Source organism: Xylona heveae (assembly GCF_001619985.1).
Source record: "Xylona heveae TC161 unplaced genomic scaffold L228scaffold_4, whole genome shotgun sequence".
In the NCBI taxonomy this organism is placed as follows: Eukaryota; Fungi; Ascomycota; class Xylonomycetes; order Xylonales; family Xylonaceae; genus Xylona; species Xylona heveae.
Window position 1 is genome coordinate 1,354,627 of NW_017264196.1, and position 23,478 is coordinate 1,378,104.

A 23,478-nucleotide genomic window follows, 5' to 3' on the forward strand; every position below is an offset into this window, starting at 1 on the left:
CAGGCAGCAGACCCCCCGTTGGTTATGGGAATTAGGAGAAAGAAAGGCCTCAAATTCAAGATTGATAGAGGCACATGATGTAGCTGTATTTAGCTACTTGTCTACCTAAGTTCGTAAATCTCGGGCGGCTGAACTATGATCCTGCTCATGTCTTTTTGATGCTCGAGCGTGACTCGCATACCGTACGAAGGTAGAGAGGTACTCCGTAGTTCATGAGCTTTGCCATTGGCTTCTGGTGGACTCGCTAGTGTCATCAGTTCCTGCCAACCTTGCACTCCTGGCACATCAAAGCGATGCTTGGCATACTTTTCCAGCATCAGCCTCAAGACCTTCACTTGTGCACCTGATTTTATATCTCAAATTATATCGCACATCAGTCCTCGAAACACAAGGATCTTGATCATCTGAAATTGCAACATGGACGGGTAGGTGAAGCATCAGGAGAAGCTCCAAATCTCCAATTTTCAGGAACTTTTTCTGACTAGTTTTTGCAGTCTTAACGCTTCCGAGCAGCGTGAGCTGCAGTCTCGAATGGAGCGAAAGCAGATGAAGGAATTTATGACCGTGAGTCTCGTCATTCCAGATCCGCAAGAGCCATGTTCTCCGACCCCTTTTAAAATGACGCTGCATCGCGTGCTTCGACTTCCCACAGGAGAAACCTCCTCCGCTAACACTTCCCTCGGCCGAATAGATGTACTCCAAGCTAGTTCAGCGATGCTTTGACGATTGTGTCAACGATTTTACCACAAAGTCTCTCCACTCGAAGGAGGAAGGCTGTGTGATGCGTTGCGTTGACAAATACCTCAAGGGCTCCGAGCGGTTAGGCCAGCGCTTCCAAGAGCAGAATGCCGCCATGATGCAGGGTCAGATGCCAGGACGGTAAAATGCTTGATCACAGAATAGGAGCAGGGTTTGCGTCTGAAAAATAATGTACAATATCGGCGTGGGGGATTTTTTGATGCATGGTCAGTCAAAATAATTCTTAGGCATAATTTCAATTTGCCAATTTCGGTACATAGATGCCATTTTTGAGCAATCTTTTCATGCGCCAGTCTAGATATCATGTTGAAGCCCGTGCGTTGGATGATTGAGGCCGGCTTTTGAAAAATGGTGAAGTCATCACAGTATTCTCGAAAATTCGCCCCGGCTCTTCGCCGATAAGACGATCTCAAGTTGAAATTGGCCACATGGCACCTGCGTCAGCGCCTAGCAAGGCAACAACCCTAAATCTGACTGCGCTGCTGCGGAACTGGGGTCATCTGCGAAAGATTCAGTAAAGGCGTTTCGGGTGATCTACTCGGACCTCTTGCTAAATCGATTATAGAAGTTCCAGAAGCTTGCAGACACCCTGGGTATATGCAAATGCTGATCCTCTTGCTTGAAGTCTCATGCTATATTCATCGCTCAATTTCATCTGAGAGCTCCTGCCATGGAAAATACACTCATCTTTGACGCGGATTGCGACAATAACAAATAAAGATATTATTTACGGAAATATGCAACAGGCTCAAGACAAGACAAGACTCAGTGTCAACAATCAGATCACCGACTGAGCATTCTAGTCTCAAAGGTTGGCCTTGACCTGCAGCGTGCTCAATGCCGATGAACACCTGTTATATTTGATTATCTTGTAGTCGAACACGGGTTTGTCTTGAATTGTCTCCCAAAAGCAGATTCTTCTGCGGCCCAAAAACGTATTTTCGCAATTGTTTATACTCGCAAAGTTTGGGGAGAGGGAAAAGAAAAAACCCAAAGATTCACATTTCATCACACAGTCGAGGTATACTCCGTAAGAGAAAAGAGCTAGTATGTCGGCAAGTGAAGGTCATAAGCAGACCAAGTTCCTTTACTCCGTATAAAACCTTTTCTACCCGATGACTGGATGCGGGGATAAAGCGTAGTAAATAAACTGCACTAATTTTTTTCTTGGTATTTACTGCTGTTTCTGCGGTATGTTCGGAACTAGGTATAGATTGTGGGAGTTGATAACGGAATTCTCTTCCTGAATTGACGATTTGCTTGCAAGGAGAGGGGCTTCGATTCAAAAGGGCAAATCTTAACGGTTGAACGGGACTTTTGGCCTGTTTGAGCAATCCGATTCGCAAGGGCAAGTGTACTCCGTAGCTACAGTCCAGTACAGTCACGTCTACCGCGCTAGGTGCTCGTCCTCCGATGGAGGGGTAACTTACGATAAGGGGGCCCCTTCGGCCTCTTCGGGAATTCTGTCATCTGCCCCACATCCAACCATTTAAGAGAAATCCAACTGCGATCGCTCAAAAGTGACAAGTTATATAGCTTTTGTCTTTCGCCAAAATTTGCTACTGCTGCAGTCAATTGCATTGTTACGCTGTTCAGTTATTTTCATTTTTCATAAAATACATACATAATGTCTGCAGACACCGTTGGAAAGGTACGAAGATCTAAATGGTGTTCCCCCGGTCGTGGTCGATGACGCACTAACTGAGATTGACCTTATAGACGATAACCTGCAAGGTGCGTACGGGAGCTCAGCGAGCTACGTTTCTTGACCTAATTTAGAACTGCAGGCCGCTGTCGCATGGGAGGCCGGCAAAGATCTCTCCATTGAGGACATTGAAGTTGCTGCCCCCAGAGCTAACGAGGTTCGGATCGAGATCTACTATACCGGTGTCTGCCACACAGGTGCGTACTCTCATAAACTTCATACACGCTTTGCCAAGCCTGCAGAACTGACCTCTACAAAAGACGCATATACCTTATCAGGAAAGGACCCCGAAGGAGCTTTCCCCATTGTCCTTGGACATGAGGGAGCTGGAATTGTGGAATCTGTTGGCGAGGGAGTGACCTCAGTCAAGCCTGGCGACCATGTGGTTGCTCTCTAGTGCGTTGTTGTTTGCCTTCTTTCCCCATGTTACCGCAAGGCTGACTTCTTCTCCAAAAGCACTCCTGAATGCCGGGAATGCAAGTTTTGCAAATCGGGCAAGACCAACCTGTGCGGTAAGATTCGCGCAACCCAGGGCCGGGGCGTGATGCCCGATGGCACTTCCCGATTCAAGTGCAAGGGCAAGGACTTGCTCCATTTCATGGGCACATCGACCTTCTCCCAGTATACCGTCGTCGCCGACATTTCGGTCGTCCCCATTACCCCCAAGGCTCCGATGGACCGTACCTGCCTGCTTGGTTGCGGTATCACCACTGGATATGGCGCTGCCGTTGTAACGGCAAATGTTGAGAAGGGTTCCAACGTTGCCATCTTTGGCGCTGGTTGCGTTGGCTTGTCAGTTATTCAGGGTGCTGTCAAGAACGGTGCCAGCAGAATCATCGTCGTCGATGTCAACGATTCAAAGGAGGCTTGGTCAATGAAGTTCGGCGCCACTGACTTCGTGAACCCAACCAAGCTCGGCGGCACAAGCATCCAAGAGAAGCTCATCGAGATGACCGACGGCGGTTGCGACTACACCTTTGACTGCACTGGTAACGTTGGAGTCATGCGGGCTGCCTTGGAGGCATGCCACAAGGGCTGGGGTGAGAGTATCATTATCGGCGTCGCTGCGGCTGGCCAAGAGATTTCCACGAGACGTAAGTCCACCTATTCGTGATTTCAAGATGCTCTTTTGCTAACAATCTTCAAATAGCTTTCCAACTTGTGACGGGACGGGTATGGAAGGGCTGCGCCTTTGGTGGTATTAAGGGTCGTTCGCAGCTGCCTGATCTCGTGGACGATTACTTGACGGGGAAGCTCAAGGTGGACGAGTTCATCACTCACAGAGAGCCTTTGAAGGCCATTAACAGTGCCTTTGGTGCCATGAAGCAAGGAGACTGCATCCGGTGCGTTGTGAACATGCGCGAGGATTAAGGCTGGTTTATTATCGGATGAAAAATTAAAAAGTACGGAGTATAGCTGGAGCTTTTGCGCTGGCGGCAAAGCTCACCGGGGTGTCAATCTAATTATTAACGCGATATGGCAATCAAAATTATTACGAAGATGTTTGAACTGCAATTCAGCAAGACTCATTACGAAAAAGCCGTCAGTGTTGGCTCTTATATATTCCTCTTGTGATCCAGATGAGTCACATAGCGTCCCTGCTTGGACGCGCCGTCTCTAGGGCCAAACAATAATGCAATGCATGGCAGGTACTCAATCAATCGAATCGTCGAAGGCGTCTATATGAAAATCCAAACTTGACCCTCCATGCCAGCATTCATACTTGGGCCATCGAGAACGATAGAGCGGACAGAGAGCCACAAGTACTTGAATTGGGATTCTTTGAATTATAAAAATGGGATTATTAAATTGCTATAATACTGCACGAGGGTCCATCGATGTCGGCCTGGGTTGAAATTGGGTGCATCTGATCCACCACCTACCTTACTATAGTTTTCTAGCTCGGGGAATCGTAGGGCGCGCCTTCGCCTTCCTATTTCTCAGAATAGTTGTGACAAAAACAGCAGTAAAATTATACACTCCGCTACACCAAGCACATTTCATGAGTCCGATCCAGACAGCCCCGCCCAAGAGCTGTAACAATCATGACAGATTTGCAATTTTTGCAAAACTGAGTTCTGCTTTGATGGAGCATTGATAGTATTGATAATGAATGAATTCCCTCATTTGCTCATCGGGCTTTCCAGGTGGTACAAATGCACTTTCGAACTTCTCAAACACTTCATGATGGCTGAGACTAGGTTCCCACAGCATTAGTATCTTTTGCTTGTAGATAAACGTAGATAGAGAGATTGTAACTGTGTAGCAAGCATCGAATGAGCTGCGGACTGTCCACGGCAGGCTACAAATCATAAAAAGACGCCGCGTGGCCGGCGTGGCCATAGTAGTACATAACAAATCTATATAAAATGCGGCCGGGGTTTCGCCTTCGCTGTGCCGAGTTCGGCTGCCATCGTCGGCTGAGCAGGAACCGGATGAATTAGGTTCCCGCCGGCTCAAACTCCCATACCTTACTGTACTGGTACTCTATGACGGATACAAACATTCCCGAATGGCTTCCTTGGACCCCTACAGCTCCACTCCTCTGTTTTATTCCTGTCCACGCTGACGCATCGTACTCTTAGTGGGTTTTGCGCCAACTGGGAAGCCGAAAGAGAAACTAATGCAACCGAATTCCCAGCATCGATGCATCATGCCTTATAGTTGCGTGAGCTCATTCCTCGGAGAATCGGAGCGAACTAAATACAACGTATCTGCTTCTTTCCCAAGCATCATGTTCCATACATTCGATATATGGGGTTTAAGGAGCTAGAAACTTTCCCGCCGCAATATTTTTACTTTTAAAAATATCTTGTCACATCCTGGCCTGACCTTTAAACCGATTCATTCACAATGACCGGAAATGCAACAGCAACAACTCCTTTGCTTCACGGCATTGGACCTCCGCTCATTAGCAACTATGATTACGAGAGATTGCCAGAACGACTATCATCAATGGGAAAACCAGAGTCCCCGCTGGGTAAATGCATATGCACTTTGCATGACCGAACATGACCGCTAATTCTTTTTATAGTCACATTTACCAAGTCCCGGCCTGATGATTCTGGAAAATGTTTCCCACAAGCTATTGCTCATCGTGGCTATAAGATGAAATATCCAGAAAACACCATGGTCGCGTTCGAGGGTGCTGTGAAGGCTGGAGCGAACGCTCTGGAAACCGACATTCATTTATCCAGAGATGGTGTTGTTGTTTTAGCACATGTAAGCCAGAGCCTTCTTGACGCGCGCCACTGTTGACATGCTGGATATTATTGCACAGGATGCGACTCTCAAACGCTGCTTCTCTATAGATAAGAAGGTTATAGACTGTGATTGGAGCTTTTTGAGGACCCTTCACACGACCGAAGCTCCACATGTGCACATGCCTAGGTTGCAAGATCTGCTAGAATACCTAACATTGCCTGGACTGGAAGACATTTGGGTCATACTAGATATCAAGGTGATAATTCTCAACGTTCTGATTATCGGGCTCCGAAGCTCATTTTGCATCTTGCAGCTTGACAATGATACAGAGCAAGTCATGAAGCTTATCGCATCGACGATAGAGGCTGTCCCGCCGGGTACGAAGCCCTGGAACCAGCGCGTCGTCCTCGGTTGCTGGGCGGTAAGTCGTAGAATTCATCTCCGCTTCCATCATTGGAAGAAGAGCGCGCTGAATAATTTATCAGACGAAATACATTCCTCTTCGCGATCTTTATCTTCCGCATTTCCTCATTGCACATATCGGATTTTCAATACCCTATGCTCGGCAATTCTTCGCTACCCCGAACGTTGCATTCAGCATGCTTGGTAAAATCCTTATGGGCCCAAGAGGGAAACGTTTCATACGAGATGTCAGATCACACAATCGCGAACTCTTCGCCTGGACTATTAACTCCGAGGAAGAGATGAAATGGTGTATCAAAAATGAACTCGATGGAGTATTGACTGATGACATAGACAAGTATATGGAGGTTCGCAAGCGATTCAGTAGCGGCACTGAGGAATCCAAAGGGTTTTCAATACTAGCTCTTTTGAACATCCTCCGGGTAAATTTCTTGGCATACTTATTGAGTTTCATCTTTCAATGGCGGTTCGGATTGCTTGATGGCATAGACAGGAAGGACCAGACCATAGACCAGAAGCATTAAAGAATGGGCATTCCGCCGCATCTGATAGGAGTCGGAAAAGGGTTGCACGTTTTCGAGACTAATTTATTGTTATAATTTTCTCCATCCTTCATACTTTGAGCATAAATAAGCACAAATAAAATTAAGATATAATAAAAATAAGAGAACCACAAGAATTGTATGCATTTAATTTTGGCAAGCACGCATCGCCGTGCATTAGCTTTGTTGTTTGGGCTGCTTAACCCGGGAACACCAGTTGTGCATATGTAAGTAGCTACGCGAAAGATCTTAGGCATTGCGGAGCTACGCGTTTCACCCGAACACGTCGCCGAGCGGAATTCAGGCCATGTCAACACGAAGATGCCTAGGTAAGCTGCTCAAGGACGTTTCCACATGGCGACCGAGGAATTAACTTGCAAATAGAGAGATAATCACTCTTCAAGCTGGCCAGTGCGGCAACAGCGGTACGTTAGACGCGTCCTCTCATTGTCGAACTTTTGTCTAATTCGTCGGGTATAGTGGGGAGCCAATTCTGGCAACAACTTTGTCAGGAACATGGCATAAGTCAAGATGGCAATCTGGAAGACTTCGCGACAGAGGGCGGTGATAGAAAAGACGTCTTCTTCTACCAGGTTCGTCTTACATTGCACCGCCCAGGGGGGTTGCTTTGGCCGCTAAACTCGATAGTCCGACGATACGAGATATATTCCTCGAGCGATATTGCTAGATTTCGAACCAAGGGTGGGTGCAGGCTCTTTCTATTGCTTTGGGCAACAGATTCTAACGACTTATCAAGGTCATCCACGGTATCCAGACTGGCTCATATAAGAACATCTATAATCCCGAGAATTTCTACGTTGGCAAAGATGGCGTTGGAGCAGGAAACAACTGGGCTGCAGGCTACGCTACGGGTGAGACGGTTCACGAGGAGATCATGGAGATGATTGATCGAGAGGCAGACGGCAGCGACTCCTTGGAGGTCTGGCTCATATTATTTGCGCCGTTTCGTCATCAAGCTAAATTGTTCTCAGGGATTCATGCTTTTACATTCGATTGCAGGCGGGACCGGATCTGGACTTGGCAGTTTCCTTCTGGAAAAGCTCAATGACAGATTTCCCAAGAAGCTCATCCAGACGTATTCCGTTTTCCCAGATTCCCAGAGCGGAGGAGACGTTGTTGTGCATCCTTATAATAGCTTATTGGCGATGAGACGACTGGCCCAAAATGCAGACGCTGTGGTAATTGCTCGATGGTGTTTCAGACGAATTATGGAATCACATCTGATTTTCTAAATAGACAGTTTTGGACAACGGCGCGCTCTCTCGCATCGCAGCGGATAGACTACATACCTCGGAGCCATCTTTTCAACAGACAAACCAACTTGTACGTTGCGAGCTTACCAATGTCTTGACGGCACCATTGCTAAAACCGTGCGCAGGTCTCTACGGTCATGTCAGCTAGCACGGCCCCGCTACGGTATCCTGGTTACATGCACAATGATCTTGTGGGCATTATAGCTTCTTTGATACCAACCCCTCGATGCCATTTCCTCATGACTTCCTACACGCCGTTTACCGGGGAAAACGTGGAGCAAGCCAAGACTGTACGGAAGACCACTGTACTGGATGTGATGCGGCGGCTTTTGCAGCCAAAAAATCGCATGGTTTCCACAAACCCTGGAAAGAATAGTTGTTATATTTCTATCCTCAATGTCATTCAAGGCGAGGCCGACCCCACGGATGTAAGATCTCCAATTCCTGACTTGAAATCAATGCATGCAAATTCTGAATGCCATCAAGGTGCACAAATCCCTTCTACGCATTCGCGAACGTCGACTCGCTACATTTATCCCCTGGGGCCCGGCCAGCATCCAGGTTGCACTGACCAAGAAGTCACCTTATATTCCCATGTCACATCGGGTCAGTGGACTCATGCTTGCCAACCACACTGGCATCGCTGCACTTTTCAAGCGGATTGTCGCTCAGTACGACCGACTACGGAAGCGGAATGCGTTCCTGGAGCAGTACAAGAAGGAGGCACCATTTGCTGAAGGTCTTGGGGAATTTGACGAAGCTCGAGCTGTAGTCCACGACCTGATAGCCGAGTATGAAGCAGCGGAGGGGATTGATTATTTGGACCCTGATGCTGGAAAGGAAGGCCTTGGGGAATGAGCTGAGCTACAGTAAATCCGAACTTGAATGGCATTATTTCGCAATAGGCGCAAAACTTGCAGTTGTGGTATGGGAATATTTATTTTTGGCGCAAATAGATTATGATTGATGAAACTTATAATTTTCTTATCTCCATATGCAGCTCTCTTAAAAATCGGATGTTCTCATTATTTGTGTAGCACCTCCGCTGCTCCCAGCTTGTCGCTGATCGGCCATGGCGCTTGGAGGTGCTCTCACAGGATGACAATACCGCGATAAAGCCCCTTTCTCGAACACTCAATTGAATGACTAGAAACCATTGACGTTTAGCTCCAACGATGTTGATCTCCACGTACGTCACCGGCGGAGATCCTTTGTCGCGCGGAGTTAATATGCGTCTCGGTTGATGACCCTGCCTAGCTCGAAAACATTAAGAGCAGGGCTTATAATAACGGAGAGGATTATAAGATCTTCGTAATTTCGTCACCGAAAGATGATTCCATCCAAAGCTTCTTTGTGAACATCCAGCTACAAGATAAAGTTCAATTACAGACGATGTGAATATAAAGTTAACTTAACAGACAATTCCAGATCAAAGCAAATCTTTGCTAGAGAAACATGGAGCAAGTCGAAGCGGCTTTTAATACCCGCCACAGCAAGCTAGGGTGATCAGAGAAGATAATCAAGACCATCGATCTCGATATTTCATTTGTCTTTTAACACGAACATCTGAGGTGAATCGATGGGGTTATCGCCTGCATATCAGCAAAACACTTCTTGCGGAGGTCTTCCGGTGAGTGAGGGGCCTCTTTGGACTATTGAATGGCACTCATATTGAACGTAATGCCTGCCCTTGACCACAATAAGAGCGTCACGTCACGTTATTATTCTGTAGCAAGTCCAGAAAAAGAAGAAAACCAGATTCTTGAGGAAGAACGGTCCGCTCCGGGCCCATTGATGGGTCACACGCGCACTCCACATGTTTTCGAACCATCCATGGCCTTGGGGCCCGGCGCATTGCCAATTGGACCTCCTCCAGACCTGATTCTCTTGGAAGGCTAAGGTTAGCGATGGGAATTTTAGATTGCTCTCTCCATTCTCTTCCAAGGCAAAGGGTTCCCAAGACAAAATAGTAGTGAAGAACGTTGAAATCTTCTAGTTGTTCAGGCCGAGTTTGTTCAGATCCAGTCCCAGTTTCAATTGGGACAGAGACAACCTCATTTTGAGGAGTTGGGCTCGAATAAGGAAAGGCTGAGGCGGTCGGGACGCCGTTCCCGGCCTAACGAGGCACGAGAGCAATTGCCTTGACAAGCATTTTCCATAGGGAGCGAGCGGAGTGAGTCTTTCTAATGCAGGTACATGGCACCACTAATCTTGTTTTCATTACAAATTCGAAGCCTTTGTGAATCATGTCTTTGATCACTCCCGGCAGCGTTTTTCCAGCAAAAGCAATTGTATGGATGGCTTGCCGATTTGTGACAAATGGCCTTCGCTGATGGTAATAGTGAGCGAACACGAGTAACGCCGACTCAAAGAATCATCATAAGGGAGTCATCAGGTTACTCGGAGCGAGTTGAATATCGCTTACCAAGAAACAATAAACCTTCCCGAGACTCCGTGATGTCTTGGGGTCTGCCGATCAGATTTCGCCATTTGGATGAGCTTGTCAAGGGCCGAATTTCCGATCGTTGGGTGTTGGGGCGCCACTTGTTATTCAATGACGGTGGAATTGCGGAAAGTTACACATTTCGGCGAATGCTGCAGTCGCTTTTTGGTATCAGTACAATGGCCTCACCGAAAAGTTACTTGGAGCTTATTTTTGCTTGAGATTAGCACTTTGTCTATCAAAAGGCACAATAGCAGTAAATGACGAGGGGGGGGGGCAGCGGCTGCACGCCGTATTAGGGGGACTATCAGTTATCAGTCGTTGCCGATAAGACAGTGGAGACTGTTAACTAGTTAGGGGACTGGACCCTTTCGCCCATTGCGGATCATTATGGTACAATATCGAAGGAGACGATCATCATCTCTCTTGCACTTTATGTGTTGTTCACTCCTGGTTGTTCCGTGGTTTGCAGATAGTTATTCCGGTAGCTTCTATCCGCTTGGCTGATCAATGATGACACGTTATGTGTCGATGAAGAAAGTTTGAAGATTTGATATCGGTCCTTCACCAGCTCTCGAGGGGAGCTTTATCGTGGACTCACCTTACGACAGGATGAGAAAAGATGCAAAATGATAGAAGAAGCTGGCTACCAGATGAACGGAATGCCAACACAACATGTGACAGGCTTTAAGATCCTTTGACGACAGACATAAGCACTGCTTCCCTTTATTATTGATCCCATCACCTTCAGCTTGCTGCACGCCCACATCCAAGGGACATGCATGGCTCAATACACGGACAAAGAACGTCTGTTTTAACCCCGCTCATCACGCTCAGATATGCACCATGCGTGGCGCATTGGTGGCTGACGTTACACTATGCAATATCGACCAGATGGTCAATGGATGCATATCTGGTATCAGATTCAACACCATGCTTTCATGTGACGATGTCTGTTCTTGGGGCTCCGTTACGCCTCAAAAGGCCATACATTTACAAAGCAGAAGCAGAAATACCCATATGGATTTGCAATCGATTCAAAGTCAAATTGGAAATGGTCAAAGGCACTCCACTCTGTGTATTACGATTCATCATGGATAGATGCGTTGCACGAAGTTGTTGATTTATCATGATAAAAGGGTCTGGTCAGGCCAGGAATTGCGAGACATGGGGGCTTTGTCAATTGGCGGATGGGTGTATCCGTACGGGAGCAGTACTGGCCTGGGCGGGTCCAGACGTGTCCTGCGAGTTGCTCATAGTCTACCTACTCTAGTGAGAAAAGGTCCGATGTCCTGGACTCGGCAGGCCTTGTACTCCTTAGTCCCCTTGCCCGTAGTGCTGCTTGCATGCGAGGATGGGAGGAGCTCGTAATTACGCTCGCTCTCCTCCTTGTTGCTTCTCGGACCTTTTTTTTTTGGGAAGGGGGCTCTGGGTTCGCCCGGTGGGACCCAAGACCAGAGATCAGTGTCGACCAGATTGGAAGTAACCAGCAGGTGCAACTACTCAAAAGGGCAAGCAGACTTCCTGGAGAAGGATAGATTACCGCAGGTACGTATCGGTGCAGCCTCCGACTGTGACTTGGGTGGCTGATTTTATTTTCGGTCGGGACGACCTAGTCTGGGACCACATGAACCCAGCAAGAGCCTTTTTTGTCTCTACGGTTGGCTGATGAATAAGAATTCAGGGACCTTTTTTTGGGGAGGGTGTGTGATATGAAAACTTTGTTCACTGATACTTGGCTAAGGCGAAAAGACTTGGGTATACCTTCCACTGCGTATCTCTGATAGTCGGCCACCACGGAACATGGTAGAAGGATGGTAGACGTCAGGATGGGGACGAGGTGTCGTCTCAGGTACTGCCTACATCTGCCGCCACCCGAGATGCATGCATGACTGAAGTGGGGAGTACCTGGGGTTCGCTGTTGCCGTGACCGAACCAGGCCAATCCAAGTGACTTGCTGGGGACATTTTAGTTGCTCGCCAACTCGCCTCAGCTACCCGAATGCGCCGTCCGTCCCCCCCGATGATGATGATGCGTATGCGTTGTTGTTGCTGCTGCTGCTGGGAACTGCTGCTGCTCCTACTACTACTTGTCTACTGCTGCTACCTACCTAGGTCGTTAGCCAAAAAAACCCTCCCCCATCGTAGTGAACCTCCGAGTAGTCGCCGCCGTCGCCGCCGCCTCACTCATGGAGTCACCCGTGCCAGTCAAACTGTTTGGTGGCTTGCCCCCCATAGAGGGTCGCCGCCAGGCCCAGGGCCCGGTCACTCACTCACTCATCACATTACTCACCGACCTTGGGGAGACTCCGTCCGTATATTACCATAACCACCCGCCGCATTTCCACCTCGACCAATTTCCATCTCGTCCTCCTCCTTCTCTTCCGTTCTCCTCGCTTTCCTTCTCCTCTTTCACTATACATAAACCCGCCTTGGATTCCCTGATACATACAAACATACCTATATTAATCTAAAGCAATATACCTCTTACGGCCTGCTTCCTCGTCTTTCCGGCTCTATCGCGTGCCTTATCTCTCGATCCCCTGATACCAAATACGAGCATATTACCGTCAACCGCCTCAAGCTTTCCTCAGCGCCTGATACGCCACTACTTCTCGACATTCGAGTTTCACTTCTATCAGACGATATATTTCATATTTAATCATGCGTCCTTCAAGCCCTCTGTCTCTGACCTCGTCCAACCGCTCGACGCCTGAGGTGGAAGACACAATGCAAGTCTTTGTCAAGAGCGTCACTGGCGAAAGTATGTTCTCTTTGTCTGCCCCCTTTGCTATGTGGTCTGGATATCATCAGAGCGATGATATCCGCTTGCGCTCGCACGGCTTTCCTGTACTCGGCCATATATGCTAACCTTGAAACCTTAATAGCCATCCCTCTTACTGTTCCTCAAGACGCTTCCGTATCAACGCTCAAATCTCTCCTCTCCTTGCGCACATCTCTCCCGGCGTCAGAACTTCGTCTCGTCTTTGCAGGAAAGCACCTGAGCGACTCCAGCTCCACTCTTTCCGACTATTCCATCTCCCGCGAAAGCACACTGCACGTTGCTGTGCCCTTGAGGGGAGGCAAGCCGCCCAAGGTCTACTGCAATTACAAGAACTGCAAGTCTTTGGCACCGCGGATAGTGGGCGACTGCGGCTTCTGCAACGGCCACTTTTGCACAACGCATCGCATGTTAGAAAGCCACGACTGTTCCGGTTTGGAAGACGTAAGTTGGGCTCAGCCTTCCCCTTTTCCTCCCGCTCACATGGACTCCAGTTGCTAACAGTCACTGTCACAGTGCAAAAAACAATCGCATGAGCAGAATGCAAACAAGCTAAATTCGGAGCGAACAATGGCTATCAAAGGCATCTGATTTCGTCCGAAAGCGCCCTTTGCTGTTTTCTCTTTCCAAATCTCTGGGATCCCGTCCAATTTCGCGATCTTCTTCGACTGTAACATAATCTCCTTGCACCATTTCACGATATCTCAATTCGGCCGTCCTTTCAATCTCCTGTTGGTTTAGCAAGCCTGTTTGTCCTCTCTATCCCGCCTTCTTCGGGGGTTTGTTTTTTTGATCAGCTCAGCATAGATAGTTTTGGAATATTCCTGAATACTTTTTTCTAGTGAACGAATTCAATCTTGGATAAATCTATACACAGTTCAAGTTGACGTGGTGGTACGCGGAGTAGCCTATATACCGCGTTTTTTTTTAATCATGGTCTTTGAACGAAATCTATACTTGATAAACGATCCATGTTTAGTCGAATTGGATTCTCTTTCCTCTGAATATATACCCGCCTGCCGCCTTGCCAACGGCATATCCAATATACGCTCCAGTGAGGATAGTGACCGGCCACTTTTGCCATTCTCGGTCCCTAGATATGAGACAACAAATCAGTCACATGAAATGAACACTGACCCAGCAGTATAGGTCGCAGATAAGGAAAATAAAATCTGTCACTTACCAGTCCAGCGGGATCGGCACGGCCCCGAGCCAGGCGCCGACCGCAACACCGACGGCTCCACCAAATGGCTCGTCAAGCGTCATCAATGCAGCCGCCACGTCGCGCCAGGCCCCTGTATCCACCCCATGCGCATGCACGAGCGGAATACCTGCCAGTAGCGCCATATGCGCCGCGCAAAGCAGCGTGTGAGCCGAATGCGTCGTCACCGGCGCTCCAAAAAAGACCAAGATAATTGTCAACAGGGGAGTGCCGAGGGCGAGTGATAAAATTGTAGCGAGGAGCGATGTCTATTTGTTGCAATGTTAGCTTTACATAAAATTCATACCCCTCTAAGCCCTTTCCTCTTTCGCCCTGGGCAACATTTGAAGATGTTGCTTGGAAGATTGGCAGGATAATCTGCTATGGACATTGTTTTGCATGGGGGGTAAAGAGGCGTATAGCTAGACGACAAGAAAATACGCACCGAAATCCGTGTGCCTAAACCACGTCCATCGCTCTTGCTCCCTTGCTGAGTTTTCCGACGGGTGTTTCCCGTGCTCGCGCCAGCGCTCTTAGATGCCTTGCTCAGCGAGGTTGCTGCTCCAGCTCCGGTGCCAGCAGGCAAACATATCGCTGCGTAGCTGATTTGTAGGACGGCGAGCGGGAGGAGCGTGTCTAGAAGGGTAGGGACCGGGTCTGCGACTAGGTCGTTGAAGCGGAGGTAATAGAACACCAGAAGAAGTGCGGTATGAATGTGCGTGTATGCTTGAGAGGTGCTGCCAGGAAGAACCTCAATGGGCGAAGTTGTTGAAGGCTGCAGGTGTTTCTGCACCGCTGCAGCGGCAAGAGGGACGGAGCCCGCGGGCGGAGTGGTAGAAGCTGACATTTGTGAGGATGAGGGTCGTCAAGGAGAGCGAGGTTCAGCTGTTTAAGCGTCAAGCATTGCGAAAGAAGTGACGAAGCTAATTAGTAGATCTTTGTTTCTGGGTCAGAAAATAGACACGATTGAATTTGAGCTTGACTGAAGCTTCATACAGAATAAAATTGACGTGAGAAATGAAGCTTAGAGGTAAAACTCACGGAAGCACTGTATGGAATAGCTCCCGGGAGTGCCGCGGGTGGTTGTTCCTGGCGGCATGTTCCGTTGATCTGAGCGAGACACTTTTATCATTCCGCTCCTGAGCCGGGGAATTAATCAGAATGCTAAAATGGCTCATGGCCCATGACTAAGGTTTCATTAATACAATAACTCAATGCATATGTCTAAGAATGTGTTTGGTCGGGAAAAATGATTCGATATAAAAAAAAAATAGCATTTTCTTTTCCCTTGTAAATATTCTTTAGCAAACTTTTAAGCTACTGTGAAAGTGCAGCTTCAGGACGTCTTGTTTACGTCTACTGCACCGGAAGTAGATTCCGCAACGACAAGTCATACACTACGTCTTCAATTTTCTTGATCTGTAAATTTATGTTAATACAAAGAATTCCATGATATGGAAAAGACCCAACAGAGACGGGTACTTACGCTATACTTGATAGCATCACTACGTCTTCTCAGGGCATCGTTTTTCAGATTTAAAATCTGAAATCCAGCATGCAGATCCTTGACAAAACGGCTTATCTGAGGAGGCCGCTCATAATCTCCCAGCGTGACGGAGTTGACTGCAAGGCGAGCCTGCAGGATTGTTAGCTTCATCTTTGAGAGTAATCGCGGCGCGTTGCGGCGCGTTGCGGCGAGCGGTTTTGGAACATACCAGCTCTTCGATCAAAGAAATGAGCGCATGAAGATATTCCTCAATGGCCAAATGAAATGCATCTCTGTCTTTGAGATTTACAGGAACTATATAAGACATGTCAGCCCGTCATGCCCGAGTGGGAGGACTTGCGCTCATAGGCCCACCGTTCAGAATTGCGCCTGTCTCCTCAATTGTCAAGAGACGGCCTTGCTGGAATTGATTGCCCGGGGCATTGAAACCACCTAACCAGCCGCAGAGCAGAATGGCAAAGCACTGAGATAGAATCAAGTAAATCAGATAAATCCAACGTTTGGACAAATTGCACGTGATCAATAATTAGTTTGACTTACGGCATTTTGGATGTCTCTGGTCCACATGAAATTGTACTTGTAGTAAGGGTATTTCGAAGCAACCTCAGCGAGCTTGTTAATCGTGCCGACTTGCTCTCTTATAGCATTTTCAGCGGCCTCGACAACCGGTGAGACTTAAAATTCAGTTAGTCTGCAAGATGTGCAACGACAGTGAGTGAAAACTACTTACGATTCTGGGAGCGTGTGGCATGTGCTCTTGACAGAATAGACTGAACAGTGCGTCCTTCAAGATCATTAGTATCATTTCCCCACGAGGCAATAATGTGGGCTTGATTTACCTTGTCTTTCCAAGGTTTGCAAGATTTCACGAATATCCTGGGCTAGCATCAGATCTCGCTCTCATAAAGTTACCAGAAGAGTTTCAGACCTCTCGGACTTGTGAATCTTCATCAATTTTAGCTTGTAACTGCTCAAAGATAGCAGGGTCGATCATCTGTGCCGGCACTGGTTCCGCCATAGTGAACAATGTTTGTGGATAGGTCGAAAATGTGAGACTCAAAAAGTGTCGATGTTCAGGTAGCGGATTGCTCGCGAAACTGCTTGCTTCTAGTGACAGTGAGTTGCGCCCAGAGTTGTATGGCTCTTTACTTATTATCCAGCATACAAACACAACACTCCGTACCTAGTAATTCACATCCATCTATCCTTGATTTTACTGCAAACACCTGGAAAGCATTGCCCTGATGCTATTTCTACTACTACGTAGCGTCGGTACCTTTTCATACGCAGGACGATTCGCAGGCTTTCTTCATCACATGATCTCGTGAGCCACATTCAGACTTCCATACTTTGTACAAATTTGTAAATGAGATGCTGTGCTTTAACACCTGTTACACAAAAGATGAATCACGGTAATTCGATATTACAAAGGCGAGGGCGGGAAACCACGAAATTCGGCAACTCAGTGGAAGTAATTAATACTTGTCTCATTTACTGCGTTCTAGTAAGCGCAGAACACGGGCTTCATATTGGACAGAGGCACAAGACAGGTTTCGAAAAAAACCAATCAAAATGAATGCACAATTTGAATAAAAAGTGTAAACTTTCTGCTTCAAGAAATTAGACGATTGCCATTGTTTGACTCCTCGTTGGCGATGCTGTCGACGTTGTCGCTGCCTCCGGCGCGAAACCCTAAGCCCTCAGGCGAGCGCACGGGCCACACAACTAGCGATCACAAATCTCCAAATTCCCCCAGGAGTATTATCGTGAGCAGTCGATCGACCGAGGCGCAGGATACTCACTTCTTTGCGACCAACTCTCAAACTTCTCAAAAAGACATCAGTCAAGATGGTTCAAGGTCCTGTATGTTCACCCACTTACAACACTTGATGCTTTGCTGTTCGTCGGGATAGGCGCACGACAACCTCAGTCTGCGGATTACCTATCCCGGCAGCGATATCATGAACAGTAGGCTAAACGGTGGATTTTCCGTTATACAGAAGCACCCCCACGGCGCCGGTGGTCTCAAGGGAGGCCCCAAGGCTAGCAAGCAGAAGATTACGAAGAAGGTGTGTACAACCACTACCATCGAGTTCAGAGATCGACGTCTGCCATTCAATGCCCGAAATTATCTCCCAAATTTTCTTTTTTCGACGAGCTCGCAATACTTTTTCCGGCTTTCGCAAACTACCTATCCCAATTGCGTCGGGCGAGCGACTCTGGACTCGGTAATATGCAGCATTCAGTTTGATACTAATTCCTCCTAGTTCATCATCAACTGCTCGCAGCCCGCCAGCGACAAGATCTTCGATGTCTCCGCCTTTGAGAAGTTCCTCCACGACAAGATCAAGGTCGACGGCCTGACCTCCAACCTCGGTGACAAGGTCGAGATCTCCCAGTCGGGTGACGGCAAGCTTGAGGTTATTGCCCACATCAACTTCTCCGGCCGCTACCTCAAGTACTTGTAAGCTTTGTCTTTACACATTGCGTGTGCTAAGGATAGATCAATAACAATTTCCACAGGACCAAGAAGTACCTCAAGAAGCAGCAGCTCCGTGACTGGCTCCGCGTGGTCTCCACCTCCCGCAACGTCTACGAGCTCCGCTTCTTCAACGTCGTCAACGACGAGGCCGAGGAGGACGAGGAGTAAATTATTCCCTTTCAGTCGTAACACATTGATAGAGAATAATAAAAGTTATATCTTGTCCAAAGACGACCTAAGGAGTGCATAATAAGTCTAAATACTCTTGAATATGGTGATATAGTGTTGTAAATCTGAAGTCTACATGTCCCAGCCCTTGAGTAGTGTTCATATTGCCAGCCATGGGGGCAAATTGTGATTTTTGACATGAAAAAGCATTGTATTCTTGGCAGATTATATGTAATGTAAGTCAATTGAAACGATGGCCGACTTTCTGCCCGCATGGATATCCATCATTGATTGACGTTTTCGCGTTCGCTCTTGGGGCTGTCCTGTGGTGAAGAATCACGCCACAGCGTCTGAAACGTTGAGATGCGTCCTAAATGTCACCTTCTGATAAAACATTCAACGATCAGGTTCTCTTCATTTGAATTTCCATATAATGTCTGCTGTGACATGCTATCTAGTCAAGAGCAATCCCCAAACGCCACTCGCCATGCTATGCTTTTCATTCTCTACCCTTCATACGTTCTTTTGTTGCAATTCATCCTCTCTAAGGAGAGAAACGTTGAAATATATCTTCTACACCTCCTTCTTGCTCTCATGCAAAGGGTATAATTGTGCCTAAGATCAAATCTTCATCCAATCATGCTCTTCTTTCTTCCCCGCATCCTCACATCCTCAAGCCTCCTCAGAACCACCTTGGCGCCCTTAAAACTCTCCCCATATGCTCTTAGAACCTCTTGGAACAAGTTTTCCGCTCGAGGATGAGTGCTGCCAAATGCTCGTTCTAGAACATAGAGATCCACAGCTCTGTCTTCGTCCTGGACACTCTGCATGGCCAGTCCAAAATCAATCACAACGACCTCTCCCTGCAAATGCTGCTCTCGTTGCTCTTGGTGCTGTTTCCCCTCCTCTTCATGAGATGACGCGAGCGTGTCATCAGCAGTAGAAACAGGCTTCAACATCAGATTACTTGTCGTCAGATCACCATGCACCACACCCGCACGGTGCAATTCTCCAACAGTTTGTCCCACGCGACTCATGAGATCCTTGAGCTCTGACTCGCGCTTGCTTGCGTCAACGCCAACTGGAGTACTGTGCAGCCAGCGGTCTAGGATACTCCGAACAGTGCCGCCCTCAATCCATTCCATCAGAAGCCAGCCCTTTTCCCAGTCAAGTGCGTAAACGGCTGGTACGTTGACACCTTCTCGGCGGCATTTCGCAAGAACTCGGGCTTCAGCAAGGATACGCTGCTTGGTGAGTCGCGCATCAAGAATTGGATGGCGGTATGGTTTTGATGGCCTGTGCTTGAGCGCGCATGGAATAGAGGGCACTAGGTAGGTTGTGCGATAAAGAAGCGCTTCAGCACCTTGAGTCAAGAGTTCCGGAGGAGGGTTGGTGTTGTTGAAGAGCGGCGGGAGAAGTGTGGATGGCGGGAGATCAGGCAGATTTTCCGTGATATCGGCAGGAGGATTATCCGTCGCGGCCGCCATTTTGATCAATGACTTTGTGAGAGAGCACTCAGAGACGAAGTAGTACGGTAGTTGAGCGTCGATTGTTTTGTGAAGTGATAGTGGGGTTGAGAAGAAGACATGCGGGATGTGCCGTTCGCCGTGGGCAAAGAATGTGGGAGGATCGTGAATCTCAGCCTTTCAACATTTGCACGAACTATGGGAAATAGTAGATTTGACGAATTACTTTTTGGCAGTGATATGAAACTTTTATTGTTCAAGTGCAGGGCTCAATCTGCCATCAACTTTTTGTATTATCTCTACGGAGCGCTATCACTCATGTATATATAATCCCCGATATATCAATCTACCAAATAGATAATAGGCAAACAGCGATTAACTGTATATATGTTCATAATTGAACGATGGGTTGCTTGTATTTTGGGTCGAAAGTATATCTGCACAAGCCCATCTCAAACCAGATCTAAAGAAGAACCCTCTTTTTCACCAATTCCAGACCGGAAACTCCAAAGGACGCCAAGTTTATGCCATGTAGAACCCAAGAGCAAATCATAGATCGAGTAGAGAAAAACTACTCCTTTCCATGCGTCTGCTTCCACTTCTTGACTCTCTTTTTGAGGTCACCCACAGACTGCTGCATAGGGTTCAATTTGCGATCCCAGAACATCTTCTCACAGTCGTCGCCGTACTTTTGCACCAGCTTCTCTATCCACTCCTCTTCCCGCGAACTCTGCTTGCGAGGCTCTTTCTTGATTCCATGCGCGGCCTGCTCCTCCAACGCTGCAATGACCGAATTGGAGGACCGCTGGTTACGGTTGGGGCCTTCCTGGATTCCCAACTGCTCATCTTCATCTTCAAGTTCGTTCAATGGATCCTTCAAAGGGTTTGGCTTTTCATCAGCCGGAGGAATCACGCGCAGAATTGCGCCAGTCTCAGGATCACGCTCAACCTGTGCCTCCTTTGGCTGTAACGTATCAGAGCGTGCGTTTCGAATGGCGAAATCGTTTGCTTGCTTTCCTGTGACGGGATCCTTCTCTGTTCCACCCGTCGAGCGGTTCAATTTTGCAGTCAGACCAAGACGTCTATAGTTTTGCGATAGCGTCTCATCTTGTCTCCTGTTGCACAAGCCTTAGCTTTGACCTCAAAAACATGTGGTGCGATAAAAGAAGCTTTCTTACCAGTTGGCGGCGATGATCGGGTTCGACTTGATGTTCAGCTTCTTGGACTTTGGCTTCTGTCGAACTTTGCTGATCGACGAGCGATTCTTCTTCTTTTGAAGTTCTCTTCCCATGGTTATCTAGTATGCGCAATGAAGCACAGTACTGCAAGTGTTTTAGTTTTTGCGGCGTTCACAACCGGCAATTTTCAGTGAGGTGCACACCGAGATACTTTTTCCGAGTCCCAAATTTGTGTTTGCATTTGTTTGTTTCCCGCTTATCAGATTGGCGTATTATCTAATATAATCAGATCATCTTTCCCCCTAATCGAACCTCGACTCTATTGACGGTCACACTACCAGCTAGCACTGGCCTTTGTTATCCTTTCGTTGTCGGACTCAGAGATTGTTCATTGTGCATCAATCTTGACGACAATGTCTTCTAGACTCTTTCATACCAACAGCACTAGAATGCTGAGGATGCGGTCGTGGCTGGTCCCGTTGGCTGCAATTCTTTGCTTCTTCGCAGTGCAGGCTACTGCGGAGAAGCTCGGGAGCTCTGTATCTGAGCTCAGTGTGCCAGAGATAGAGGATAAGTTGCAGGTAAATCTCTTCGTATCCCAGAGCTAGTTTTCATAACGAGGAAATACTGACTTTCTCCAGGACTGCCCTCTGGTTCAATCTCTCAACGAGCATAAGGCGGCGAGCAACCCTCAAACATCAAGTCTTACTTCCCGGATATTCGCCTTTCTATTCCCTGGCAGCCCCGCTGTCAATGCTCTGCTTGCGACTCTCTACATCTCCGGACCACCTAGTAAGCTCCAATTTTACTTCCACGTGCATCATTTCTTAATTCGTTCAAGACTGACCTTTACGTAGACTTTCTCCTCGCGCTATGCCCCCCGAACATCGACCCCTCTTCGCTCTCTATCATGGTCGCATTTGCCGTCGGCGGCCTTTTAGGTGATACGCTTTTCCACCTCCTTCCCGAAATTTTCATTGGTGAAGACAGTCCCGAGCACGTCCGCTTTGTCATGGTCGAGCCCAACAAGAACCTCCTACTCGGACTCGGTATCCTCGTTGGATTCGTCACGTTTGTAGCCATGGACAAAGGTTTACGCATTGCTACTGGTGGCGAAGGTGGGCATGATCACGGACACGTGCATGGCCATACGCACCAAAAGTCCGGAGACGATTCCAAGGCGATCTCGTCCGGAGCCTCGACAGGCGCGGAAAACAGTGATGCTCGGCAGCGCAAAGCTCCCGTTGCTGAAAAAGACAGCCAAGTGTCCGCTCCTGAAAAGGAGAAAGACACTAACACCTCCATGAAGCTGGGTGGTCTGCTTAACCTCATTGCCGACTTCACCCACAACATCACCGACGGCTTGGCCCTTTCTTCTTCATTCTACGCCTCTCCAACAATCGGTGCGACTACCACTGTTGCTGTCTTCTTCCACGAGATCCCCCACGAGGTAGGCGACTTTGCCCTCTTGGTCCAGTCCGGCTTTTCCAAGCGTGCTGCCATGGGCGCACAGTTTATCACTGCAGCCGGCGCGTTCTTAGGAACATTCATCGGCATTGCTATCCAGGAGCTCGGCAAGGATACCGGCTCGAAAAACGTCTTTTCTGATGCTGTGTCTTCTACTTCTTCAAGCGCAGGAATCTTTGGCACAAGTCTCCAATGGGGCGACATGCTTTTGCCCTTCACTGCAGGCACTTTCCTTTATGTCGGCACCGTCTCTGTGATTCCGGAATTGTTGGAGACTGGCCCGAACCGAGGGGCCGAGTTCCGCAAGACTTTGTTACAATTTATTGCCATGGCCGCTGGAGCTGGTATCATGCTTGGGTACGTTGATCATCCGCTTTAAAGTGCGTAATTCTCGTTTACTAATTAGCGCAAACTGTAGAATTTCGTGGTCAGAATAAATTAGAGGTGTCCCTTTTTCCCGACATATGATGTCTGTCAATCATATCGACATACATGGACAGATTTGGTTTATCCGGAACAGCTTATAGAACAGCCTTTTGGATTCTCCTTGAGCAGGGCGATAAAAGTGCTGTACAAAATTACAGAAATGAGAAAAAAAGACGGAGCGCCAGATTAAAATAGCATGAAAACTTGCGTTTTCTCGCTCCAATATTATCTTTATTGTTCATGAACCGACGTTCATCTATCTCCCGCCACAGTCATGAACCAAGTATTTAGAAACAGTGCATGCGGGCAAAAAGCAAGCAGAAGCACGAAGAAGAATCTAGTATAGATACACATTTCATTCTATCACCTATCAGCTAAATCTCCTCCGCGATACTACCACTGCTTGCCCATCGCTGTGCTGCGTTCAAGACTGCCGCCTACTGCGGTCAGAA

The 23,478-nt window shown here is 47.8% G+C and overlaps 11 protein-coding genes across 11 annotated transcripts; 7 read left to right on the forward strand and 4 right to left on the reverse strand.

Moving 5' to 3' along the window:
- Positions 1-494: 494 nt before the first annotated feature.
- Positions 495-952, forward strand: L228DRAFT_246349 (hypothetical protein). The gene has a single exon (XM_018332393.1). It carries the CDS (start codon positions 692-694, stop codon positions 881-883), a length of 192 nt encoding a protein of 63 aa, XP_018189117.1. The 5' UTR covers positions 495-691; the 3' UTR covers positions 884-952.
- Positions 953-2,386: 1,434 nt separating this feature from the next.
- L228DRAFT_267552 (S-nitrosoglutathione reductase) lies at positions 2,387-3,835 on the forward strand (the record flags this gene model as incomplete). The annotated part of the gene is made up of 6 exons (XM_018335000.1): positions 2,387-2,410; positions 2,479-2,493; positions 2,547-2,661; positions 2,725-2,860; positions 2,921-3,558; positions 3,615-3,835. The coding sequence occupies 6 exons, from the start codon at positions 2,387-2,389 to the stop codon at positions 3,833-3,835; spliced, it is 1,149 nt and encodes a 382-aa protein (XP_018189118.1).
- Positions 3,836-5,018: 1,183 nt separating this feature from the next.
- L228DRAFT_119750 (PLC-like phosphodiesterase) lies at positions 5,019-6,650 on the forward strand. Its single transcript, XM_018328979.1, has 6 exons — positions 5,019-5,048; positions 5,106-5,444; positions 5,499-5,686; positions 5,745-5,924; positions 5,982-6,089; positions 6,154-6,650. The coding sequence occupies exons 2-6, from the start codon at positions 5,318-5,320 to the stop codon at positions 6,613-6,615; spliced, it is 1,065 nt and encodes a 354-aa protein (XP_018189119.1). The 5' UTR covers positions 5,019-5,048; positions 5,106-5,317; the 3' UTR covers positions 6,616-6,650.
- A 262-nt stretch (positions 6,651-6,912) lies between these two features.
- L228DRAFT_246356 (gamma tubulin) lies at positions 6,913-9,014 on the forward strand. The gene is made up of 9 exons (XM_018332394.1): positions 6,913-6,962; positions 7,018-7,058; positions 7,114-7,226; positions 7,282-7,335; positions 7,391-7,573; positions 7,626-7,832; positions 7,891-7,977; positions 8,033-8,335; positions 8,394-9,014. The coding sequence occupies exons 1-9, from the start codon at positions 6,955-6,957 to the stop codon at positions 8,763-8,765; spliced, it is 1,368 nt and encodes a 455-aa protein (XP_018189120.1). The 5' UTR covers positions 6,913-6,954; the 3' UTR covers positions 8,766-9,014.
- A 3,904-nt stretch (positions 9,015-12,918) lies between these two features.
- On the forward strand, positions 12,919-13,893 carry L228DRAFT_119811 (ubiquitin-like protein). The gene is made up of 3 exons (XM_018328980.1): positions 12,919-13,113; positions 13,238-13,575; positions 13,648-13,893. Exons 1-3 carry the CDS (start codon positions 13,014-13,016, stop codon positions 13,720-13,722), a joined length of 513 nt encoding a protein of 170 aa, XP_018189121.1. The 5' UTR covers positions 12,919-13,013; the 3' UTR covers positions 13,723-13,893.
- Positions 13,651-15,354, reverse strand: L228DRAFT_246361 (hypothetical protein). Its single transcript, XM_018332395.1, has 3 exons — positions 14,778-15,354; positions 14,315-14,601; positions 13,651-14,224 (listed from the first exon to the last, which is right to left on the reverse strand). The coding sequence occupies exons 1-3, from the start codon at positions 15,177-15,179 to the stop codon at positions 14,107-14,109; spliced, it is 807 nt and encodes a 268-aa protein (XP_018189122.1). The 5' UTR covers positions 15,180-15,354; the 3' UTR covers positions 13,651-14,106.
- Positions 15,355-15,497: 143 nt separating this feature from the next.
- L228DRAFT_119821 (putative Translin-1) lies at positions 15,498-17,069 on the reverse strand. Its single transcript, XM_018328981.1, has 9 exons — positions 17,023-17,069; positions 16,768-16,946; positions 16,679-16,715; positions 16,570-16,623; positions 16,380-16,513; positions 16,194-16,302; positions 16,048-16,133; positions 15,819-15,968; positions 15,498-15,751 (listed from the first exon to the last, which is right to left on the reverse strand). Exons 2-9 carry the CDS (start codon positions 16,855-16,857, stop codon positions 15,689-15,691), a joined length of 723 nt encoding a protein of 240 aa, XP_018189123.1. The 5' UTR covers positions 16,858-16,946; positions 17,023-17,069; the 3' UTR covers positions 15,498-15,688.
- Positions 17,070-17,613: 544 nt separating this feature from the next.
- On the forward strand, positions 17,614-18,567 carry L228DRAFT_246362 (ribosomal protein L22e). The gene is made up of 3 exons (XM_018332396.1): positions 17,614-17,908; positions 18,107-18,303; positions 18,363-18,567. Exons 1-3 carry the CDS (start codon positions 17,801-17,803, stop codon positions 18,487-18,489), a joined length of 432 nt encoding a protein of 143 aa, XP_018189124.1. The 5' UTR covers positions 17,614-17,800; the 3' UTR covers positions 18,490-18,567.
- A 76-nt stretch (positions 18,568-18,643) lies between these two features.
- On the reverse strand, positions 18,644-20,053 carry L228DRAFT_246363 (kinase-like protein). The gene has a single exon (XM_018332397.1). The coding sequence runs from the start codon at positions 19,974-19,976 to the stop codon at positions 19,119-19,121; it is 858 nt and encodes a 285-aa protein (XP_018189125.1). The 5' UTR covers positions 19,977-20,053; the 3' UTR covers positions 18,644-19,118.
- A 166-nt stretch (positions 20,054-20,219) lies between these two features.
- L228DRAFT_282282 (nucleolar protein 16) lies at positions 20,220-21,327 on the reverse strand. The gene is made up of 2 exons (XM_018335981.1): positions 21,134-21,327; positions 20,220-21,070 (listed from the first exon to the last, which is right to left on the reverse strand). The coding sequence occupies exons 1-2, from the start codon at positions 21,244-21,246 to the stop codon at positions 20,527-20,529; spliced, it is 657 nt and encodes a 218-aa protein (XP_018189126.1). The 5' UTR covers positions 21,247-21,327; the 3' UTR covers positions 20,220-20,526.
- Positions 21,328-21,582: 255 nt separating this feature from the next.
- Positions 21,583-23,037, forward strand: L228DRAFT_252965 (Zinc/iron permease; the record flags this gene model as incomplete). Its single annotated transcript, XM_018333718.1, has 4 exons — positions 21,583-21,714; positions 21,775-21,925; positions 21,991-22,957; positions 23,019-23,037. The coding sequence occupies 4 exons, from the start codon at positions 21,583-21,585 to the stop codon at positions 23,035-23,037; spliced, it is 1,269 nt and encodes a 422-aa protein (XP_018189127.1).
- Positions 23,038-23,478: the final 441 nt, after the last annotated feature.

What these genes read in the sequence shown, in the direction of transcription:
- L228DRAFT_246362 (XM_018332396.1), top strand. Translation starts at nt 17,801, where the DNA reads ATGAACAGTAGGCTAAACGGTGGATTTTCCGTTATACAGAAGCACCCC. An exon ending in AGCAGAAGATTACGAAGAAG is followed by an intron (nt 17,909 to 18,106) that starts GTGTGTACAACC and finishes AATTCCTCCTAG; the next exon opens with TTCATCATCAACTGCTCGCA. An exon ending in GGCCGCTACCTCAAGTACTT is followed by an intron (nt 18,304 to 18,362) that starts GTAAGCTTTGTC and finishes CAATTTCCACAG; the next exon opens with GACCAAGAAGTACCTCAAGA.
- L228DRAFT_246361 (XM_018332395.1), bottom strand. Translation starts at nt 15,179, where the DNA reads ATGTCAGCTTCTACCACTCCGCCCGCGGGCTCCGTCCCTCTTGCCGCT. An exon ending in GTTTAGGCACACGGATTTCG is followed by an intron (nt 14,602 to 14,777) that starts GTGCGTATTTTC and finishes TGCAACAAATAG; the next exon opens with ACATCGCTCCTCGCTACAAT. An exon ending in GTGCCGATCCCGCTGGACTG is followed by an intron (nt 14,225 to 14,314) that starts GTAAGTGACAGA and finishes TCTCATATCTAG; the next exon opens with GGACCGAGAATGGCAAAAGT.
- L228DRAFT_119750 (XM_018328979.1), top strand. Translation starts at nt 5,318, where the DNA reads ATGACCGGAAATGCAACAGCAACAACTCCTTTGCTTCACGGCATTGGA. An exon ending in AAAACCAGAGTCCCCGCTGG is followed by an intron (nt 5,445 to 5,498) that starts GTAAATGCATAT and finishes TTCTTTTTATAG; the next exon opens with TCACATTTACCAAGTCCCGG. An exon ending in GGGTCATACTAGATATCAAG is followed by an intron (nt 5,925 to 5,981) that starts GTGATAATTCTC and finishes TGCATCTTGCAG; the next exon opens with CTTGACAATGATACAGAGCA.
- L228DRAFT_119811 (XM_018328980.1), top strand. Translation starts at nt 13,014, where the DNA reads ATGCGTCCTTCAAGCCCTCTGTCTCTGACCTCGTCCAACCGCTCGACG. An exon ending in CAAGAGCGTCACTGGCGAAA is followed by an intron (nt 13,114 to 13,237) that starts GTATGTTCTCTT and finishes AAACCTTAATAG; the next exon opens with CCATCCCTCTTACTGTTCCT. An exon ending in ACTGTTCCGGTTTGGAAGAC is followed by an intron (nt 13,576 to 13,647) that starts GTAAGTTGGGCT and finishes TCACTGTCACAG; the next exon opens with TGCAAAAAACAATCGCATGA.
- L228DRAFT_119821 (XM_018328981.1), bottom strand. Translation starts at nt 16,857, where the DNA reads ATGGCGGAACCAGTGCCGGCACAGATGATCGACCCTGCTATCTTTGAG. An exon ending in GACAGGCGCAATTCTGAACG is followed by an intron (nt 16,134 to 16,193) that starts GTGGGCCTATGA and finishes TGTCTTATATAG; the next exon opens with TTCCTGTAAATCTCAAAGAC. An exon ending in TTTCTTTGATCGAAGAGCTG is followed by an intron (nt 15,969 to 16,047) that starts GTATGTTCCAAA and finishes ACAATCCTGCAG; the next exon opens with GCTCGCCTTGCAGTCAACTC.
- L228DRAFT_246356 (XM_018332394.1), top strand. An exon ending in CCCAAAATGCAGACGCTGTG is followed by an intron (nt 7,833 to 7,890) that starts GTAATTGCTCGA and finishes TTTTCTAAATAG; the next exon opens with ACAGTTTTGGACAACGGCGC. An exon ending in TTCAACAGACAAACCAACTT is followed by an intron (nt 7,978 to 8,032) that starts GTACGTTGCGAG and finishes AACCGTGCGCAG; the next exon opens with GTCTCTACGGTCATGTCAGC.
- L228DRAFT_246349 (XM_018332393.1), top strand. Translation starts at nt 692, where the DNA reads ATGTACTCCAAGCTAGTTCAGCGATGCTTTGACGATTGTGTCAACGAT.
- L228DRAFT_282282 (XM_018335981.1), bottom strand. Translation starts at nt 21,246, where the DNA reads ATGGGAAGAGAACTTCAAAAGAAGAAGAATCGCTCGTCGATCAGCAAA. An exon ending in CCGATCATCGCCGCCAACTG is followed by an intron (nt 21,071 to 21,133) that starts GTAAGAAAGCTT and finishes CTTGTGCAACAG; the next exon opens with GAGACAAGATGAGACGCTAT.
- L228DRAFT_246363 (XM_018332397.1), bottom strand. Translation starts at nt 19,976, where the DNA reads ATGGCGGCCGCGACGGATAATCCTCCTGCCGATATCACGGAAAATCTG.